At 42.8% G+C, this 22,426-nt stretch overlaps 2 protein-coding genes across 5 annotated transcripts; one reads left to right on the forward strand and one right to left on the reverse strand.

Moving 5' to 3' along the window:
• Positions 1-372: 372 nt before the first annotated feature.
• Positions 373-8,296, reverse strand: RFNG (RFNG O-fucosylpeptide 3-beta-N-acetylglucosaminyltransferase). The gene is made up of 8 exons (XM_062506280.1): positions 7,904-8,296; positions 7,048-7,096; positions 6,439-6,541; positions 5,909-6,062; positions 4,731-4,819; positions 4,475-4,640; positions 3,071-3,156; positions 373-2,826 (listed from the first exon to the last, which is right to left on the reverse strand). The coding sequence occupies exons 1-8, from the start codon at positions 8,294-8,296 to the stop codon at positions 2,760-2,762; spliced, it is 1,107 nt and encodes a 368-aa protein (XP_062362264.1). The 3' UTR covers positions 373-2,759.
• A 221-nt stretch (positions 8,297-8,517) lies between these two features.
• On the forward strand, positions 8,518-21,667 carry GPS1 (G protein pathway suppressor 1). 4 transcript variants are annotated; one of them, XM_062505963.1, is made up of 15 exons: positions 8,536-8,588; positions 9,040-9,238; positions 11,045-11,137; positions 11,475-11,656; positions 12,432-12,596; positions 12,766-12,901; positions 13,057-13,134; positions 13,440-13,500; positions 13,881-13,966; positions 14,439-14,533; positions 15,614-15,719; positions 16,053-16,133; positions 16,261-16,398; positions 16,604-16,738; positions 17,459-19,140. In XM_062505963.1, exons 1-15 carry the CDS (start codon positions 8,536-8,538, stop codon positions 17,531-17,533), a joined length of 1,683 nt encoding a protein of 560 aa, XP_062361947.1. In that variant the 3' UTR covers positions 17,534-19,140. The 4 variants fall into 4 exon arrangements, with proteins under 4 accessions (XP_062361948.1, XP_062361949.1, XP_062361950.1 ...); XM_062505964.1 differs by lacking the exons at positions 9,040-9,238; positions 17,459-19,140 and adding an exon at positions 19,436-21,667 and having other exon boundaries at positions 8,518-8,568; XM_062505965.1 differs by lacking the exon at positions 9,040-9,238 and having other exon boundaries at positions 8,518-8,568; positions 17,459-19,139.
• Positions 21,668-22,426: the final 759 nt, after the last annotated feature.

Consider the following 22,426-nt stretch of genomic DNA (forward strand, 5'->3'; position numbering starts at 1 on the left):
CTCCAGGCTCAGCCAGCAAGACGCGCACGCACAGGTGACGTTTCGTGGCTCTCACCCTTGACTGAAGTATCGTTTGAGACTTTAATTTAGAGTCTGATAAAAAAGACCTGCCAGCTCTGCCCCCTCGAAAGCGCTGTTGAAGATGACAATTAAAATCCTCGTTATCGCAATTCTTTGACTGTACTCTGAAGAAGCAGCTACAAGGATTTTTCTCATCCATCTCTCTTCTCCACATCCTAGTCTTTGAACCCTTTTTGGCCCTTGGCATCACAGCAGCCTAACATGAGGGCATAGTTTTCTGGATTAGGGGGTTTATGGTCCATTTTTGATGCAGAGAACTTGCAAAGAAATATGACAAAACATAGCCTTTGACATATTTAAATATTTATTTTATAGAGTCACTTTATGTATGAAAAAGTAGTTTGATAAAAAAGCTGTGTCCTGATAGATCCACACAGCTTACTGTATTCTCAACACACGAAACCTTGGAATGAGCCTAAACATACTGAACCATTTCCTGTTGCCCTCCAAGAGAACATGGTCCTTTTTAAGTTCCATAAACCTGCTCCCAGCTTTGAGGGCACTGCCTCTTTGGCACACTTGGTGTGACCAGTGACCACAGTGTGAAACTTCCACCGTTTAGTTTTGCTGCCATGAATATAAACTGTTGTAATTTTTAAACTGCAGTTTGGCACAATTGCTGCCCAGTCCTTGCTTGGTCTGTATCATTTTACAGGAGGCTGCTTCTAGTGGGAGGGGAAGAAAAGTTCCAACAGAAGAGTTCAGAAGCAGTGCTTGAAGACAAAATCATCTCAAGAGCTCATGAAGTTTCACAGTTTTCTGCTACAGGACACTAAAACAAAAAACCTAACAAGTGTTTTTTAAAAAAAATAATGGATAGCAAGAACCTTCAGAACTATTAATGACAAATAATTAAACCACAGGATGCCTTGATTCTAGTTAGCAGAAGACCTAATAAAGAGGTAGAACCTACTATTCCACAAATACTCTTCTGTTTCCTGTGACAAGCACACCTGTAACAGTGACAGCCCATTATGGAACAGCCAGTGTGCTAGGTGGGCTTTGATCCAGCTCCCTGTAGCTTTCTTATTTCCATACTTCATCTGTACCTTAGTACACGATAGAAAGGAGAAATACAAAAATGAACTGCAGGACTGTAGTAAGTAGCAGTCAGCTTGTTTGCTCCTCAGTGGAACTACCTAAAAACATGCAAAGAAGACAATGTATTGAGGTAAACACTGAAAGGTCTGTTAAAATGCAGGGAACACGGTGTATTTCAGGAGGCTGACACCTGTGCTAAGTGAATACACTACTTGAATACACTACAGGCATTTGCCAGGAAGTTAAATAACTAGCTGAAGCCCACAGTACAGTTAAGCACGGCCATTTAGAAACCTGAAACTTCTGCTAGGTCCACAATCAGGCCAGTAATCACAGCTCCAGACCATACAATGGCATTCCATTATTCTTCCCTTAATTTGGCCTCATACTCTAGCAGTAAACCAGCGAGTATTTTGTACAAGAGTAAACAATGATTTTGCAAAGGTATTTTTTTAAGGTATTCTTCAGGTCAGGTAGGGTTTGCACATAGCCAAAGTCCGGGCTAATAAAAAAGTAAACGCGTGGAGGCCCATTCCTTCCACTTTCAAAACTAAGTTTACTTTCTTTAAAAAGCAGCAGCAGGTGATACTGCTAGAATACTGAACTTCTGCTTGTGAGCGTGTAATCTCCTTTTAGTGACTGCATGAACTATTTGTTGAAATATTAAGGAGTAAAAACGGAACACTGATCTTGACTTTATGGTAATTAAAAGATTATCTGAAGAAGTAAACATGGTCATACAATTACAGGTCCTCAAATGATACCATCAAAACCCTACTCAGTATTCCTCCCTCCTCACACTGTTTCAGAAACAGGGCGTGTGTTGCCAGCACAAGCTTCTCCAAATCACGTTGACCAACTACTGGCCAAGTGGGAGGAACAATTACCATCTTATCAGACTTAATATTTCTTCAATATCAAAATCAAGGGAATAGATCATAATCATCAACCATTGCGATTCAGTTGGCATGAGAGCCAGGTTGGACAATTACCTCCACAGGAGGTACACATGGATGACAGGGGAGAATGTACATTGTAAGCAACTTATCCAGTCCTCAGTAAGCTTACCCTCATACAGGGTTTTCTCATGAGAAAGTCTTTCAGCCTTGTTTACCCTAGTGATTCCAGGACTTCTGTATTCTGGCCCATTGGAATGTTAATCTGGCAGGCCACAGAAGCTCTTAAATAATTCTGTTCCCAAGAAAGATGAGTGAAAACTTCCCTTCTCTTGTCACCATGGGGACTACAGTCTGCTCTAGCACTCCAGCTTCAAGACAGTGGCTTCTAACAACCCCTAAGGGTAGGAAGAACATTCTCACTCCCAGTACTGCATTTGCCTCAGATGTGTCCAAGCACAGGTTCACATGATATCAGATGAAAGTGTGAAGTGACTCATACAGACAGGACTGTGATCATCTTATGAAGAGCCACTAGACAAAAGAACAAACATTCTTCTTGGAATGTCCCAGGCTGCAGCTGAACAAACCACACCTTACTGCTTTTCTAAACAGAATCTGTCTACCTCCTTTATAAATACAACTGGTTGTCTCCCAGAAGAAGAAGGCTATCCCAAGAAACTCCACAATTCCTGCCTTATGCAAACTAGCTAAGACACAGTTCTCAGTGCTGGTCAAGAATTATGACATCTTCTTAGCAGGGCACCAAATAGTGTCAGGATAAAGCAGACAATGGACAGATTTAAATCTATATTAAAAGAAAGAAAGAAAGAAAGAAAAAAAAACCAGCATTAGATTGGAATTCTCCATACATGGAACATACTAACATTGCATGTGCAGCAATCTGATGGAGCAGAGGGTGGGTCTACATGCTTTTGGCATAGTAACAAGAGCTGACATGAGAAAATAACCCCCATTAGTGGGTCTGATCATCTTACAGATGACAAACATGAACAAGGTAGGGAGATCTTGTTTTGGAAACGGACACTAACCGGGTTGGATCTTGCTGAAGGCCAAACACTCCTCCCACACTCACAACATTGTGTTTGTTCTCAGGGTCACCGTAACTCAGGGTTACCTGTAAAAACAAGTAAGTATTCAGAACTTGTAACACTAATGCAGAAAACCAGGGTGGAGATGGAAGGATTGTTAATGAGGTACCAAGAAAGTCTCTGAAGATGCTGTCTAATCTGAACATGGATCACATTTGGAGGACAGCAGTTAGTTCTGACATAAGCAACATCGGCGCTGAATGGCACTAAGGGCAATGTGGGAGAATACACAGAAGATCTGAAAGTTGCATTGCCCTCAAGGACAAGATGAGTTTCAATTGTAAGCTTTGTAAGGATATTAATCCTGCTACTGTCTGTACCTTCATTAAATAACACGTTCATCCTCACCAGACATTGCCTGAAGTCTGCAATACTTTAGCATGGGGGAAAATATAAATATTTGCATGTTAAATGGCACGGAAAGGATTGTCATGTTTCAAATCTGTAACAAAATTCATATCTTTGGAACCCCAGATGAGGGTTGTTCCTCCACACAAGCACTGCGTTAGGAATTTTTCAGGTGTCACATACAAAAAGACTTATGTTTTCTTTATAACTGTACATTTCCCGGGTTTTGGGTTAGCTGTCTTTATCTCCTGGAACCAGTGAAACAATGTATTCATGCTACAGTCAGATTCACTAACCTGAAGGGAGATGACATCACCATGTAATTTGGCCCCAAGTGCACATTTCTGCTGCCTGATACAGATGCCAAAAAAACATAACCTCACAGCATGCAGAGGCAAAACCACACTCCCGTTTACTTATGATGCCAAGTGTGCCAGTGTGATGCAGGCAACACTGCTGGATGGCCTTGTGGCTCCATCTGCTGCCCGGGAGGTAAAAGTGTACCCTAGCAATTAAAAAACAACTTGATTTTTCAGAAGCAACTTTTAAAGTTTCTTGAGATTCAGACAAATGATTCTTAAAAATGATCAAACATTTAATTAAGTCTTAGGTACTGAAGAAGTACTTGTGTAGCTGCCTTTTTGAACAGCATGAATTAAGACTGAAATTTTCTTAGGTAAAACCAGGAAGACTACTTAGCAAACTTCTACACCTTCTGCTACTGCTCCACACAAAAAGTCAGGGTTTAGAAGGACATGGGGAACACCCTACCTAGGCTTCATGTAACAGAATGTGTCCCCAAAGGAGGCGACAGCTATATGACCTAGCTGGCCTGGATGAAACTGCACTTTTTACCTCAATGAAGGTATTGAACAGGACACAGCTCTGAGTCTGTAGACATCTTTCTTCGCTGAAGAATGCTAAGTCTACGCAGAGTATTCTTTCTGATCAGACTGAAGTGTAATTATAAGAACAGGAGAGGAGGCATAGCCCTACCTGCTGCAGCACAGACTCGCCTTGCAGTCTCTGCAGATTTTCCAGGTGGGAATGGAACAACGGGCTGTGTAGCAGCTTTACCTCCAGCAGCCCTTCGATGATGTAGCCAATAGTGCAGTCGTCAGGAAGACGCACTCTTTCTGCAGTACTAATGAAATTGCCCAGGCTGTGACAGAGAGCAAAGGAGACAAGCCAAAATGTGTTTTAAAGCCTCCCAAACGTGTACTGACGGAGCTCAGCTAGGAGCAGTGCTTACCTAGCCCAGGGACTCATCTTCAGGGCAAGACCTCGGCTGATACAGAACCCAGCTCCACCGGTGGCAAACCAGAATTTCACAGTTGTCTTCTGAAGACCAAAATTAAAAAAAAAACACATAACAGTTACTGATAATCAGCTTTTTGAATCTGGCTGGGCAGGGAAGGGAACTCAAGGTTCTATTTAATATCACATACTACATCTGAGCCAGAACAAAGCTGCAGATGAATCCCTATTTGTTTAGGCTGCTGAAAGCACAGCTAGCTGATCTCTCAGATGAAACTATCTTGAAACAGACAGCAGGTGAACAATCAAATTAGCATAAGAGAGGTAACACACGTGAAATGCAAAATGATAGTCCTACTTCTACCCAATTCTATATGTCCCCTGTTCATTTTAAGTAAGGGTCATAGCCAGCTCAGTGTTACTGAGGATATCAAAGGAGGTTCATGTGTATATATATATATGAATTGGCTCCATAGGAACTCATATAGATGTATATATATATATAGTCTCCAAGGAGACTGTTTTGTTGTGTAGTCTTCCCTAACAAGCTGCTTTATAAGTGACTTTCTGGCTGGAGGATTGATACATCTTTAAAGAGACCAGCCAGTGCAGGCAACCTGGTTAGGACTTTATCCTTAGAAGCTGTATCTTGTGATTGACATATGTTTGCTTCTGGTTCTTGGAAACCTCGTAACCACTTTATATTGGAAATGCTTTATCTAGCCAAAAAGCTTTTGTCACCTGCATGAGGTTGGTTCAAAAGGAAGACAATGTGTATGATACTCCACTCAAAAAAAAATACAAAGCACCTTGAACACCTGCCAAACTATCAAGCCCTAAAACAAGGAACACTGCCCCCAAAGCCACTAAAGTAAGGTCAAGGCGGAGAGGCCCTACTAAGCTCAGTGTGAGGGAGATTACAGCACATGTGAGTAAAGGAACAGAAACAGATAGCCATCCAAGAGACAACCTCCTTTGTGCATACATATGCATACAACAGAGTGAAGGTACATTTAACCCAGCAATCTGCCTCTGAAAATGACCATCACCAGGTTCATTTCTTGCAGATTAAATTACTTGGGTTTGTGGGAGAAGCCTATCAATGAATTGTCAAGGTTTTAAAGGCTTAGAAGATCAGGATGTCTCTCAAACAAACTGAAAAAGTTTGCTTACTGATCCATCACTTTGGACATGGTCAGCTGCTTCGATGGGATGGTCCAGACTCGGTCGCCCCACATAGACATCCTGGCTGTGTGAGAATGCAGACAAGAGATGTAGGAGAGTCCGAGGGTTCACATAGTTGTCATCGTCCACGTGGCAAAACCATCTTCAAACAAAAAGAGAGAAGTTATAGGGACAAAGAAATTAGTTATAGGTTTACAACTGAGTCACAGTCTTTCAGGCTTGGAGCAGAAAGTATTTCTTATTGTCCCAAATTACAGAATAGGAAAGATAAAAGCACCCACAGATGCCAAGTCTATAAAGAGGCTGAAATCAATAACCCCCTTAGATTATAATCCTTTCCACCTTTCAAATGATGTTTGTTTATAAACATTGCTTTGTGCTGTGCTCCCTTTCCTGCACTCATCCCTACATTTTAGCTAATACTGCATTCCTTACTGGAACAGAGATGGTTACTCAAGTTTCCTTTAAGTACAGAACTGGAAGAAACAAAGTCAATCAGAACAATGTGTTTCACTTACTTTTGCCCAGATTCCAGGAATTTATCATATTCCACAGACATCTTGCAGCAGAGAGCTTGCCGGGTATGGACAGCAGAACAGTTGGTGTTGATCACATGATCCCCTAGAAAAATAAAGATCAGTCCTTTCAGGTTTGAGAAATATGCGTAATCAAAAAAAAAGACCACAAAAGAAGTGTAGATTTGGCACTAATACTGTACATCTGAGGTGCACACATGGAGAAGAAACTGCAGGACAGGCAGGGCTCACAGGTTATCCATCTGGCATGTAAGCTGAAGAGGTCATAAAATTTTGTGAGCGCATAAAAAGAAGCAGGGGTATATAAATAGTGCAGTGAGACATGCGCAAAGGAAATATCTACTATAACTTTGGACCCCGTACACTTAAGCATACTAACAAGAAGCAAGGGGGTGCAAAGGTGAACCCAGTATTCTGGAAGTTCCAGGCATCTTGTCCAGGTGGCAGTTAGGGAGAAATTTTCTCTCTTTTCCCCATCTTAACTTCCCTAATTGCTTGTACAACACAAAACAAGGACTTCTTAGAAAGTATGAAAGAAACAAAACTCAGTTAATAATAGACAGTATGCACCTATGCTGCTACACAGCTCACCTGCTTTCAGGCGTAGCTCCCGATCCTCCCAGTCCGTGAATATAAATGTCTGTGGGAGACAAAAATGGTGTGTCCACATTTAAGAACTTCAGATCCTAATTTTAAATTTGCTCAGTTTCAGTCAGAATTCAGAATGTTTTGTCCGTCTTGGTAGTTTGTTTCACAGTATCCACTGGAATGGGGGAGGGAGTAGGGGTGCATCAACTTCAACCCCTGCCTTATTTGTTACATTTTTTTCATTACAAACCAAAAAAAAAGTGCCATTTCAATAAAGCAGGCTGTATTTTACCCTCCTTGTCTCAGGATACAGACAACTGATTTCAAGACAGAAAGGATTTTGGTATTTTTTGGTACTACCTCCTTTCTCTGGCTAGGAATCATCCACAGCTGTCAAGCAGGTTAAGAAGAAAGAATGCAAGTTCAGGGTGGGAAGTGGCAGGTGGTTAACACTGCCTTGTCCCAACTGCTAGACAAAAATTCCATTAATATACTCGAACGAACTGGAATTCTGAAACAAGGGAACAAATTTTACGTTCTACAGAAAAACTTAGGTGGCTGAACTACTTAGTCCAAAATATCAGTTTAGATGCATCATTATCAGAAATTTTTCACTACCATAAAAACACTTTCCACAGTCACACAAAAATCAGCAGTTACATCTGCTTAACTGGCTTAATCAGCAACGAACTTTCGGAAGCATGCTCCCACCAACCGTTTATATAAGACGACCTTCCACAGTCTTACAAAGAAAGTCGCTTTTAACAGAAGTAAGAAAAAACTCCGTGAGAGTGAGCACTCTCCTGCAAAGCGCCGGGCCGAGGCTCCCGGCTGTCTCTGCCCGCTGGCAAAGTCTCACCTGTCCCCTCGCCTGGGAGATCCAGGTTTGGAGGAGCAAGTCCAGCCGGCTCTTATGGTATTTCCTCGTGGTCTTCACCGCAATAAAGATGTCCTTCAGCTCTAGGCTCTCCCTGGCCGAGCTGCCGGCAGCCCGGAGGCGGCCCCTCCGCGCAAGCTGCGGGCTACCCTCGAGGCCTCCTCCAAGGCCGCCGGCCCCGGCCCCGCCGCCCGGCGCTCCGGCAGAGCCTTCGGGGCCCGCGCGATGCGGCGGGGCAGCACTGGGCCCGGCGGCGGGCGGCGGACGGGGCACGGCGGGGCGCTGCCCCCGCGGCAGCAGCAACAGCAAGAGGGCGGCGGCGCCCAAGGACAGCAGGACCCCGGCCCTGCGCAGCCCCAGGCAAGGACCGCTCATGCTGCAGCCCCACGGGCCCCCGCCACCGGCCGCGGCCGCCTCATGGCCCCGCACTCTGGGAGGTGGCGGCGGCCCCGGGGAGGGAGCGCCCGGAGGTCGTCGCGCCGCGGCCGCCGCGGGGCCGCGGCCCCTTTAAGAGCTTCACCTGTCGGCCGCGGCCTGGCCGCGACGTGTGGCCCGGAAGCGGAAGCAGAGCGGGAGGGCGGGCGGGCGGCCGGAAGCGGCGGCGTGAGGGGAGGATGCCGCTGCCTGTCCAGGTCTTTAACCTGCAGGTATGGGGTAGCTGTGTCCCGCCGGCCCGGTCCGTCGGGCCTCGCCGCGCTCCGCCGCGGTCCGCGTCCCTCCCACGCAGGGTCTGGGACCCCCAGCTCGACCGCGGCCTCCGGGGGCGCCATGCGGCCTTCTCCTTGGGCTCCACGGAAAGGGAGCGGCTCTCGGCTGGCCCCTGGCCCTCGGTCGCCCTTCCGTCGGGTCTGTGTCGCTTCCGCCGCCGTTCGCGAGGAGCAATGCTCAGCTGGGCATTCTCCGGCACTCCTGGCGTTCCCCGCTGCTGCGGTGGCCCCGTGTTTGATTCTCGCGTTTTACGTGCCGTAGGCAAGGGCTGGAGTAGTGGCGGACGGTATGATGAGATGGCCCAATGAGTAGGAACGGAGAGTCTGCAGTGCAGGGGACAGCCCCAGGCGCGCCGAGTGGGTCGGTGACGCTAGGTACTTGCGAAGGCTATCCTTTGCAAATTTTAGCAGTAACAATTCTGTATCAGGGCATGGGACTTTGGGGAGTGAGGAGAGGATGAGGGACAGTTCAGCATCAAGCTCAGCTGCTTCATTAGTGAGAAATCTGTACTGCACTCCTTCCAGCAACAGGTCGCACCTATTCCTGCCGAAGACAGCAGGAGACTTCAGCTCAGGCACCAGCTCATCTACTTGTGTGAGGGCTGGTGAGGTACCCTAACAGAGTACCCGTTGGGGCTCAGGAAATCTTGGGGAGTGGTTGTTATATTACTCACCTTGTGAGTGGTTTTTAAGTCAACCTTGCATCTTCCTTTCAAAATAAAGGGCTTGAAAATGTTCGAGTTTGCTTGTCCTACTGGGACTTTCAGCCCACTTGTGTTTTTCCTTGTCTGGGAGTTAGGTGAGAAATGCAGGGCACAGCCTCTCAGCCTAGCAAGACACAAATTGTTCTGTTCCACCAGCCAGAATCACAGTTACTTTTGTAATGCTCTTTTCTAAGAAGTCTGTAATTGAGTTTTTCTTACGGTATTCAAGCGCAGCCTAAGCAAACTAACCTTGGCACTTAGTGTTTGTGATCTAAGAGAAGATAGAAGGTAGATAAGAATGGAAAAAAGTAATGGTTTCATCATATTGTGGATTATCTGTTTTTAGGCACAGTTTGCATGAAGGGTTATCTAGACAATCAAAATTTCCTCTGCATCCTCCCTTCCTCCCTTTTCTTCATGGAAAGGTTATTAAACTAGGAAACAAATGTTTTTATGCTTTGCTTGCTTTTACTTCAGATTTTGGGAGATTTCAGTGTTGAGATATGTATTTGATATGTACCAGTTTGTGAAAGAGTAAGACCCCCAGACTGTGGGTGAGTGTAATTTTTAGAGATAGGAAATCTGGACCTGCCCTGTTCCTTCACAAATAATCCCAATCAAACAATCAACCCAGTCAAGAAAACCCCTCAATCTTTGATTTTTTTAACAGACAGTAAAAGCAGTAAAAATATGGAAATAATCAGATGTGTATGGAAGCAGGGTGGTTGGCACATCTGTCTTTTGTGAGATCCATTTTTGCAATTTACACCAAATCATGCTTATATACATATCTGCACAAAATCAGCATTCTGTAAGAAGACTTTCAGCTAAGTTTTCCTCACTTTAAATTGGTAGTTCCTAGGAGGACTGTTCAGCACACTTTGACTAGGAGAAGACAAAGAATTTTGTGCCAGCAGATCAGTTAGTTTGTGGAATGGGATAGCAGGGTCGTCTTACCTGGAATACATGCAGGGGCTGTAACAATGCAACTGTGCTGAAGTTACTGCATTGGTATGATTACTTACAGCTCAAATCAGAGCAGGGTATAGTGGGAGAATAAAATTCTGTTATTTCTCCTGAAAGAGGTTCTGTCTGAGCAATTGGACTTGAAAATTATAGTGAGATAGTTTGACTAATGACAGATCCCTGCACTGCAGACAAATTGTTCCTTGGTATGTTGGAAACTCTGGAGTTGTCATTCTGTGTTCTGTTCTGCATGGTTTTTAATACTTCTAAGAAGTGTAACAGTTTTTGCCTCTTTCCCCCCCCCCAAAAAAAATATTTCTAAGCATTAAGGCAATTTTGAGAGGTTGTGGTGAGTTTTTTGGTACGTTTTGCCTTTTGGAACTTCTTGAGCTGAGTGTTAACACATGCTCTTGCTCAAGGAAGAGAAATGAAATGCATATGCATACATCAGATACTTTGTAGACTAAGATCTATTGACCCCTTCACTTTTTTGCTCGATAATTTACCAACCCAAATAAACTGTTCTTTGTAAATGCTAAGCCATGCTGCTGCTTGCATTAGACCAAGCATCATGGTGACTGGTGGTGTTGCTAGAGAAAAATCCTAATCCTATCAAAAGGCTGAGGAGTGCTTTTTCATTTTTCAAATTTAACGCGTATTTAAGCAAGTCCTTAATAGATTGAATTACATAGTTATTTCCTGCTCAAATGTAATATGCTACTTTTGACCTCATTTTGCTCTTTTAGGGTGCAGTGGAGCCCATGCAGATTGACGTAGATCCACAAGAAGATCAGCAAAATTCACCTGATATCAACTATGTGGTGGAGAACCCCACGCTGGTATGTGCTGCTGAGGGCTGTGGGTACATTTCCTTCGTGTGGTCTCTTCCTTTCAGAATTTAAAAAAAATCCATTCTGAAAAATCTTGAAGCTGATTAGTCTTAACCAAAAGCATCACAACTTTTAATTTTAAGATGGTAAATTGCAATGTAGAGTGTATTTCTGAGGAGATTACTAATGTTTGAAGAAAGCAGACATGGGCTAACCTTACTGATTTTGGAGTCATGTTGCCCTCCTTGAGGGCGTCAGGTCAGCAGGAAAACCTGTGCGGGTCACAGTGTAGTAGCCTGGTTTAGTGTGTCCATTTTCACCTTCTGAGGCCAGGTTTTGTTGGCAGGATTTGGAGCAGTATGCGTCCAGCTACAGTGGGCTGATGCGAATCGAGCGGCTGCAGTTCATTGCTGATCACTGCCCACAGCTTCGGGTGGAAGCTCTCAAGATGGCTCTGTCATTTGTCCAGAGAACTTTCAATGTTGATGTGTATGAAGAAATCCACAGAAAGTTGTCTGAGGCCACGAGGTACTAAGAGGCCATGGGAACCTGGGTAGCTTTCCTGACAGAATTAAGAGTGATGTGCTGCAGTGGAGGACTTTGCATGTAATATCAGCATGTACCTTACACAAATTGGTTTTGCCCTTAGAGTTTAATTGCAGTAAAATGTGTGTTCATGCTTTTCTAAAAGATAGAGCACAGAAAGCATTATGTCTTTCTGAAATCTTTGTGCTCTAAAAAGCTGCAGGTAGATATTGAGGTGAGTAAAGTCCTTGCAACCAAACATTAATGAACATATGTTTTTCCTGAGGTAGATTAGAGAGACATGTTCTAGATGCTTTTGTTTTCATTAGTTAAAACCTGGTCTAACTCTTTGCCTCGTTTTGGTTTGTTCTTTGGTTTCTCCTCCCCCTATAAAACTGGGTTTGCTGTTAAGGATAACTTTTGATATCTCACCCATCCATGCTTCCCATCTTTGCATTATTTTTGTTGCTATGCTTATTTCATGATTTCTTATCTGTTTTGCATGGGGAGTCTTTACCACGTGTGTGACAGTATGTTCATCCTACGATCCATAGGATAATTTTGTAAAGTATTTGTAAACATCTGTGATACTTGTATTTCTGTTTGCACTGGAGATTTTAGCAGCATATTTCTTTTTTCCCTGCTACCCTTATTTTCTCTTTGATCTACTTTGTGTATGCAATACTGTTTGTTAGGGTAACAGCGCTAGGCACTTGGCAGACCTCTGTTTTGGAATTATATTCAGCCTAATAGCCTCATTCAAATACTTTCATTTCAGAGAAATACAAAATACACCTGATGCTGTCCCTGATAGTGGAATTGAACCCCCTCCTCTTGACACAGCTTGGGTTGAAGCTACACGCAAAAAAGCTCTTCTTAAACTGGAGAAACTCGATACAGATCTGAAAAATTACAAAGGGAACTCCATCAAGGAGAGTATCAGGTGAGATGGAGAATGCTCTCCTGGAGCAAGGAAGAGCATTTTGCTCCTCCATGCACTTAACATGGGCTGTGCCCTTGGGTCATTGTGTTGAGTTACTTGTTTAGAGCAAACTGACTTTTTCCGTTTCTGAGCATTGATGTTCATTGATGTTATAATTCCCATCCTCCAGGAGAGGCCATGATGATTTAGGTGATCATTACCTGGACTGTGGAGACCTCAGCAATGCTCTCAAGTGTTACTCACGAGCCCGTGATTACTGCACCAGTGCTAAACATGTCATCAACATGTGTCTCAATGTTATCAAGGTAGGAGGATTTTCAGGTAGAGTTACCTGGTGTCTTTGTGATGCTTGCTGTGACGTGGACCCCCCACACTTGGCTCTTGTGTCTGCAATGATATGTCTTGTCTAAGGAGTGCCAATTATCCATGCCTGCCCCACACTGTTTCTGGCTCTCGACAGGTCAGTGTCTACCTCCAGAACTGGTCTCATGTTCTGAGCTATGTAAGCAAGGCTGAGTCTACACCAGAAATTGCAGAAGTAAGCTCCTGCTCTTTAACTTATATAAATTTTCCCTTGGTTTTCTGTTTCCAAAATTTGTAACGTGATTTCTTCATTTCTCCTTTTACAACTTCTCTCATGATGCATGTGTACAAAATCTGGCTTATGGCAAAAATAGGTACTTGCTGTCCCCAGTTTTGCCATATTTCCCAAGACAAATAAGATTAAGTTATCTTGCCATTGAGATCGACATGTTAATTATTAGGTTGGAATACCCTGGGGACAGTTGTAAGCAAAATAGTTTTCATACTGCTTGCTCACTACTGCTTTGTTTTATGCTTTAGCAAAGAGGAGAAAGAGATAGCCAGACACAAGCAATTCTCACCAAACTGAAATGTGCAGCAGGTGAGTGAGTTCTTCAGCTTCCTGTATGGTTTGCCTGTCTTTCTACCTGTTAGCTATGCACAGGGCTCTTGGGTTTATTTTTTTTCTCATATTTGACAGACTTTGTATTTCCACACCAGACATGCAAAATTTAATGAAGCTGGTGAGATAGAACTGCTGGTTTTTGCCATCTCTTTCTTCTCCCTGAGTTTCTTCAGGGAGGATACCTGTGTGAGTCAATGTAGTTCAAAGGATGCTTGATACAGTCTGAAGATCTTGTTTTACTTCAGTAGTGAAGGCACTAGCAACCATGTGGGAGCCTCTCCTACACCCCAGATTTTTCTATTTTCCCTAATTTGTGTACTGTCATAAAAAAAGGATTAACCTTTTCTGGTTCCTAGGCCTGGCTGAACTAGCTGCCCGGAAGTACAAACAGGCAGCAAAGTGCTTCTTGTTGGCATCATTTGATCACTGTGATTTCCCTGAGGTGAGGACCAAGAGGGAGCTGTGTGCAGGTGTTAGAGGGGATATAGTTCTTCTAATTATTAGGTTATAAAATTCAGATATTGTAGTTGCTCTTGCAGCATTCCTGTACAGTTTGGTGGTGCTGTGAACTGAGCAGGTTGGTTGGCTTTTGTTCTTTTTAAGCCTCTGTTCTTGGCTTCTCTAAATGTTTTACTCAAGTAACTCTTATGTGATCTAGTGAGATTTGTAATTCTATGTTGCTCAATCAACCAAAACCTTCTGAAATTTGTGTCTGCTCTCTTAGCAGTATTACTGCTCTGGCCCTGTCACCCCACACCCTGGGTGAGAGCAAGCTGAGTGCTTCCACTGCATTCAATATGGGCTAATCTTGTCACTGCATAAAAGAAAGGCCTGGGCTAGAAGGCTCAATGCCACCCTTATGCCGTTTTGGTAGTCAGTGACAGCTCACCCTCTGTCTCTCCCTCTCTCTGTAGCTGTTATCTCCCAGCAATGTGGCTGTGTATGGTGGGCTCTGTGCCCTTGCTACATTTGACCGTCAGGAACTGCAACGAAATGTTATCTCTAGTAGGTGAGTGATGCCCTGAGTGATGTTTGTATGTATTGGACTTCTTTTGGAACATGGGACTTTGGTTAAGAGTGGGTTCTGGCAGGAGTATTTCTCATACAGGAGAGAAAGAATCACTGAGCCTCAGTTTGGCTTTAGCATTAAATGGTGTTTCACTATCTAAAACATAGTGGTTAATCACAGCTGAAATTTTCCTAGTATAAGTTTCCCAGCCAGGTTAAATCCAGCATCTGCATAGCCCAGTTGTCTCTCTCCATTAGTAGTTCATATCAGATATTAAATTGAGGGACACAGCCCTCTGTCAAAGGCAGCAGTTAGGATAATTTGCCTTCATGTTGCCCCTTGTTCTGGTGTACATTAATTTTTAAAACAATTTAGTAATTATTACACCTTGGAGTGTAATCTAACTATGACATACAGAAGGTTAAGACAATTATGGTCTTTGCAACAAAGTGGATATTTGTGTGTCACAGATTGAATTGCAATGACACTGAATTCCTGTCAGCTAGATGTACAGAAGCAGTAATCTTAAATTGCTGTGGGAAAGAGGTTGTTACTCTTTTTTATGGGCTGATACATAGGGTGAGAACCCAAGGTTTAAAAATCTGTGATGGAGAGCTGGGACTGAGTAAAAGTGTACATCTGTAAGATTTACCACACTCACAGTAGGTTGTTTCTCTGAGAAATTGGCATACTTGACTTGTCTATGGCATGCTGTACTTAATGAAGGCTGTGCTTTGAAAGGGGACACAGAACTGGCCAGCACAGACTACAGCATGGCATTTGTTTGCTGGTGATGTATCCTGATTTTGACCTATTCACATTCATGATTTTGTTTTCTGTGGACAAACAATTCTACTATTTGGTTTGTCAAAAGTCTTTTGTCTTCATCATGCTGTGTTTATATCTCTGTTCCAGGCTCCCAGCATTGCTACAAATGGGTTGTCTTGTCTGTTAGAGGGTAAAGTCTTGGAGTCTTTGAATGATAATGGGGGTTTTTAACCTTGCGACTTGGAGTGATGGGGTTATGGGGTATTTAAGTGGCAGGTTCCAATGTCTGATCACTGCCATTTTTATCTGTAGCTCCTTCAAATTGTTTTTGGAGCTGGAGCCACAGGTTCGTGACATCATCTTCAAGTTTTATGAATCTAAATATGCTTCATGCCTGAAGATGCTGGATGAGATGAAGGTGAGTTGCAGGAGAGGAGTGCAGAGTGGACCCTAAAAGTTTCATTTGCTTAGCCTTTTGTGAGAAGCAGTGATTGTCAAAAGTAGGTACTGAATGTTCAGCTGTTCTGATGTGGTGCATGGAAACTTGGAGTAATTTATTAGTAGAGAGAAATTATAAACATTTTGAACATACTCCTAATTCTTTTATTAATTCTTGTTTTATTGTATTGTCTTGCTGTAGTGTAGTATTCTTAAGGTATAAGTATATATGCATAAATGTTTCAGAACAAAGGAATAATATATTTTTCTTGATTGCTTCTCAGCTTCTGATGTGGTTTATTGTTTTGCACAGGACAACCTGCTGCTAGATATGTACCTTGCTCCTCATGTCAGGACACTGTATACCCAGATTCGAAATCGTGCTCTTATCCAGGTAATTGTTGCTGTCATCCCAGAGGTGGATAAACAGGAAGATAGGCCATCTCTTTGCAATTGCTTTCCCCCTAGTTTCTTAGAGGGTGGAGAGTGTCCTTGGAAACTGAATATTTTCTTCTTCTTAGTACTTCAGCCCCTATGTGTCAGCAGACATGCGCAAGATGGCCACTGCTTTTAACACCACTGTGGCTGCTCTGGAAGATGAACTCACTCAGCTGATCTTGGAGGGACTGATCAATGCCAGAATAGACTCTCACAGTAAGGTGAGTGCGTTTCACCCATGGATTAGAGACTCAACAGCTTTGCTAAGCTTAGAAACTCTCCATTCCTGAGACAGTTAGAAGGTACATTCATCTCTTGGGCTTGGTGTGTTCAGTAGGGGTGAGCTGTGTGTGACCTCAGGCTCCATAATGCCTCAGCTGTCTTCCTGCTGTGGAGCCGTGGCACAGTTCTCTGTATTGGTTACAGATTCTGTATGCTCGAGATGTAGATCAGCGCAGCACAACTTTCGAGAAGTCTCTGCTAATGGGCAAAGAGTTTCAGCGCCGTGCCAAAGCAATGATCCTGCGAGCCGCAGTCCTGCGCAACCAGATACATGTCAAGGTATGGGCGTGCCAAACAGGCACTTAAAGGCACTGTTAAGGTTTTCATTTTTTTAAAACTAAAACTGTGAAAGTTGTTGAATTGAAGATGTTGGAAGGGAATGAATCTGTCATGTTCCTGACTGGACAAATTCTTCCAGTAGTAAATACTAAATATATAAGGAACAGGTGTTTCTAGCCAGTACACTAATCTGCTTATACAGCTCAGAATCTCCTTGGAAGTTTATATGGTTGGGTTACTTCTGAATAACTCCTTTGGTCATTGATAGACATACCTTTTACCTTCTCAATAAGGATTATTTGAAGTAATTTTTTTCAGCAGAGGAAGTAAAAAACGCATTAATTGTTAGGACTATTCCTTCTGGATTGCAGTTTAAAAAGATGCCTTTAGGGAGAATAGGCCATCTGCACAGAATGTGTTAATTTCAAGTGTATTAGTCCCTGTGATTACTAAATGCCAGATAGGATTAAAATTCTGGGGTCAACAGCACCTTGTATATAATAAATAAGAGTGGCTTAAAGTTCTAGTTTGACTTTGTAGGAAAAGTTTTTGTGAACTGTAGAATTTGTTAATACAAAACCATCATTAATGAACCTGAGGGTATGCTCCCCTCTGCTGCCATACTGCTGTGCTTCACCTGTACTTAATTTTATCTCTCAGGAAGCAGGCTGCAGAATATTTACACATCACTAACTAGGATGTGTTTTGGTCTTGTTGCAGTCTCCTCCGAGGGAAGGTAGCCAAGGGGAGCTCACTCCAGCTAACAGCCAATCCAGAATGAGCACCAACATGTGAAAAACTTCGTGCACTACCAAAAGAAATGATCCCTCAGGACTGTACCCAGTGTCTCACCCACTAACTGCTGAGCTTCACAAACTGTCCCTATCTCCCTCACTTCTTGCTTGGATTGAGAGAGACAGGGTTGGTGGATAATATGAATATTCCAGTAACTTCAGTTCTCCTTGAAAAGAAATTCTGTTTAAAAGCAGCATCCCAGTGAATGGGTCATCATTTCAGTTTTGGTAGAAAACCTTCATTCTCCTTCCACCACTCCATAAAGAGCTGTCAGGTTATTCATACAGATGCTGAGTTGAGAGTTTTTCAGCTGCTATTAGTTTTCTTGTTTCAAAGCTGCAAAAATAGTTAGTTGAATGGACAAGTATGATATAAGATGGATTTTGCTGGCCTGAAAGTATTGCCTTGATTCTGAGCAATGCTGAGCTTTCTGTTTTCCAATTAAACTTACAAGTGCATTGCTCTCAATTATGGAGCTAGAGTTCTGATAGGGGAGGAGATTTACTTTGAGAAACTCTTGGAGAATTTTCACCTGTACCAGAAAACATGGCATTGCTTCCATGGATTCAGTCACAGGCCTTTATTTTTAGGGTTTTATGTTTACCTGCAGCCAGGTTCTTTCTCTCCCTCTGGTCTCTATTTTCAGTGAACTGTTTCCTGATGTATTTATCTCTTGTGTGTGACCTGGCTTTGAGGTCCAGTGTTATCATAGCAGTAAATCTCTACTTCATGCAAATATTGCTGCTTGCCCAGTCTTACTGCCATAGTGTGTGATGGTTTCCCAACATGTGCAACAGTTGTTTTGGGTAGAATGGATAAATGTCATAAAACAATAAAACGCCACTCAAGTCTGGTGGAAGCACTATAAAGAGTCAGTCTAGGTGCCCACTCTCCAGGTGCATTTATTCTGCTTTTCCTTTTGTAAAGGGGTTAAAGGTGGCAGCCGTGTGTGTGTGTGTGTGTGTGTGTGTGTGTGTTTTCTTCCTGTGTTCATGAAAGGAGACATGCATTGTATTTTCACTGAAGTCACTGCAGCCTTGTATTCATCTAATCCATAAGGCAAGCTGAGAATTTTGATCCAGCCCTGACTGGTCTGGCAAGTGACTACAGATGTTACTTTTAATGTGTTCATGCTTTTTTTTTTTAATAATTTGTTATCTCTAGTGCATTAAACAGCAGGATTAAAAAGCTTCTGAGTATTTGGAGTTTTGTGTTAAAGTTGGGCTTTAGGCATTTTGATTTCAAGCCATTGATTTTTTGCCAAGCTTCATGATGTTTTGTGGGTGATTGTGTCTTACTTTATCTGGTTGGAGATATAGCTTGGATGAACTGTGAAGAAAGTGCAGTTTGAACGACCATTAAAACAGCAAAATTCCTGTAGCAACAGTGGTCTCTCCTGGATTTCCATGCTTTTTATGACTTAGGTGCTGAAAATGGAAGCAATAGTTTCTGTGAGGTCTTTGGTTACATTTGGCATGGAAAAATTCTCCCATTTCTGAGGGTAGAACTTAGTGTCGAGCATCACTGATACCCAGTTTAGTGAGAAAGGCAAGTTGAGTCCTTGGGTAAATTGCTGTACATCCTTATAAGAAATGCAGGGAAAGTACTATTACGCTTTCTGTTCATGCTGAAGGAAAGCTTTTCAGTCCTAAAATGCTACTCAAGCATTCTTGCTTTCTTCTCCAAATGGGCCAGTGATGCTATTTATAAGGAAAAGATCTTACACTCTGCTCTTTAGAAGATGGTTTTGCATGCCAGTGAAGTGCACCATACCAGGTGGTGGTCTGTGCTTCCACTTTCGGGATTTTATTGACTGATATCTGTCCCTTGCTGGAGGATTTCTTCTGCAGGGCTCCTCGGTGGTCAGTGATGCCTTGAGCTGACTTGAGTCTGTTGTTCCAGGCATCACACATCCTTCAGCAGCCACAAGGAGCCCACAAGGTGGCACTAGCAGTTTCCAGCTCTGGCTGTGGCCCGGGGCCGTTCTGTAGCGTTCGCAGTGCTGGTAAGTTTTCGTCCCCCCAGAGGAAAGTGTTTGCAGCCTCTCTGGGAGTGATCGAGCATCTCAATCGATCATTGGCGTCGTGGATGCTTTGTGCAGTTACCGGCATGTAACTCTGTCCTTTAGCCTGTGAAAGAAGCTGCTCTTGCTTCAGGATCTTGTAGATGGGAGTAAGGGCTGTTGAAGCATGTTTCTTCTAGGCACTGTCCAACATCTGCCTCAATCCTAACTGCCTGCCAGTCCCAAACCCCACAAAATACAATACAGTATGGATATTGTTCTAGGTAAATTGCACTCATAAGTGGTTTTCCCCAGTAAATTACTCTTACCTTAAATTTCTATGTAATTTCCCAAGTAATAAATGGGAAAATAGTGACCCACATAGAAAGAATTTTCAGTAATTCTCTGTAACCACTAAGGTCATTCAGTAGATGTTTGTGGAATGTGTGGTATGTCTAAGATATGATCAGAGGGGCTCATTAGTATGGATTTAATCAACTTGTGCAGCACTTTTTTGTTAAGGAAATGCCAGTGGTAGGCCATGACAGGTTCCTCATGCAGTGTAAATCCTGCTTTCTTCATATGACCTTGCTAGGAATAAAGTAAAAATAGTTGGAAAGAACCTTGTTCTTTTGGCAAAGGCAGTTTTAATTAGCAGAATCCCTCTTAGTGGTAATGTAGAAGCTTTCATTGTGAGATTTGTGTTAGTTTGGGGTAATTGGTTAATTATCTGCCCAAAACTTGTCCAGCACAGTGGTCTGTGTTGCCAAGTATTGCAGGGGGAGGTTTGTTAGAGGTGATTATGGACTATGGCTGGTATAGCATCATCTGTGATCTGCTTTTGGCTGAAAGGCATCAGTGGGTGAGGGAGAAAATAACAGAACTGAGTCTTTGCCCCAGGCTATGTGAGTATGATCTGTACATCTCTCCTGGGACTCTGCAGCAATGGTCTCACCATTGTTCCATTCTCTGGATAGCTTCCAAAACTGACACTGAGTAAGGTATTATTTCTGATATGTGCAATGTAATATAAACTTCCAGAAAAAAAAAAAATAGAGGAAACTTTAATCTGATGAAAATCCATCGTGTATTGGTAGAAAATGCTTGTCAAACACAGATTCATATTTTTTTTTAAAGTCTCAGCCAACTTAATTTGACTATTTGAGATCCTTCTGCCATCTTCATTACTCTTTATGAAGCAGATAGCAGTAGGACAGCAGTGTGCTGCAAAGGACAGTGCTTTAGGTATTTTTATACCACCTGCTTGTGACACGTGAGGCTGAGACAAGTCAGTGGTTCGTTTCTCTGGTATTCCATCAGTCGTGAATTTGCAGTAGGATGAAAAACACCCAACTAGTGTGGAACTGACTTCTGCTTCCTCTGATGTGGTTAGGGAATAGGGAAAGGATTACTGTCTGCTTAGCAAATGAGCTTCGTACTTTAAAACTAATCTTATTTTGGCTTCTGTGTTATGGATCTCTGAACTCCATTCAACATTTCATAGGGTTGCTGTGTACCTTTATCTTTCATAGGATAACTTGATCAGGCTATAAATTAGAGAACAGAGCCTGGCTAAAAGGGCACGTCAAACTCTTAGAGAAAATATACAAGATTCAGTAATTGGAAGCTTGGAAAATTCATAATGCAGTTAAGTCTCTTGACAGCAAAGAAATAATTCAAGCTTAGGCTTTCGTAGAGTTATTAAAGCTGCAGACTGAAGGGCAGCTGCATTAGCAAGAGTTGGTCTAATTCAAACAAGAACTCAAGTGGCAGGACCTGAAAAATCTGGCTTAGGTGGTAAATCAGGCTGGGTATTCTTTTTGTCCCTGACTTTACAGGTACTACTGTTTCAGTTCTCTAGGCCTTCAGCTCTGACTATTGTACTACCCGTGCCTGTAGTTGATAGAACTGTGAACCCTCTGTGAACCCATGTGTCCATAAATACATGCTGAAATCTCGGAGTTTCAGTCTTTGTTTTGATGCAACTTTTGTCTTTAAATTTTTTTGAAAAATGATTTCTTTCTCATATCTCATTTTATAACCTGTTTCTCAAATAAAGGCAATTGGCTTTCTTTTTTTTGTCAGGTGAAGTACCCCAGCTTTTTCTTGTGTGCCACTGAAAATAATTTAGATGCAAGAATCCATTTTCTTGAAGACAGCATAATTTTCAGCATCATTCTGCATTCAGGGCACTGCCCTTTCTTCCCCCAACTCCATGAAAATGAAATACTGTATATCTCCTTATGGGCCCGGGAAACAGAAACAAAATAGCCTTGACCTTGCTGAGCTGGCATACTACAATTTTTTGATTAGAGATAAATAGGATAATTAGGATATTGCCTAGCCTGAAAGAAATCCCTTGTTAGTGCAGGTGTGCTCAATGTGAACAGTAAGTGGCTTTGCTTTGCTCATGTCCTAATTGGGTCTCTGAGTTCACCTGGACAGCTTTGCCTTAGTAACTGCATGGCTGTTGAAAGTTCAGGTTGAAACTTTTTTCCATTAGTGTGGGGATTTGTAGCTGGATGCAAAGAGGTGGGTCTGTGTTGCAGTGCCAAACTGAGTGGTTTTCCAGTCCTGGGTCAGGAGTGTGGCAGCCTCCAGCAACGCTATAGACAGGAGCAAACAAGATAAGGTCTGTCTGCATTTCTCCATTGTGCTTGTTAAGTAATGCCTTGGCATGGGGGGAGGGACAAATATACCTTAAATACTAATGCTTTCTATAAAGGCATCCAATTAGTACTTTCAAGTGTAGGCCCCCTCCTGAATTTAGGAGCCTAAAGCCACCTTGCTTCTTCCTTTACACTGGTGATTCTGTGATGAGACTGTATCTGTGAGAGGGAGATGTGATTTAAAATATCTCTGTGTGGGTAAGAAGATAAGCCAAATCTCTC

This window comes from Cinclus cinclus, chromosome 20, assembly GCF_963662255.1.
Source record: "Cinclus cinclus chromosome 20, bCinCin1.1, whole genome shotgun sequence".
Classification (NCBI taxonomy): Eukaryota; Metazoa; Chordata; class Aves; order Passeriformes; family Cinclidae; genus Cinclus; species Cinclus cinclus.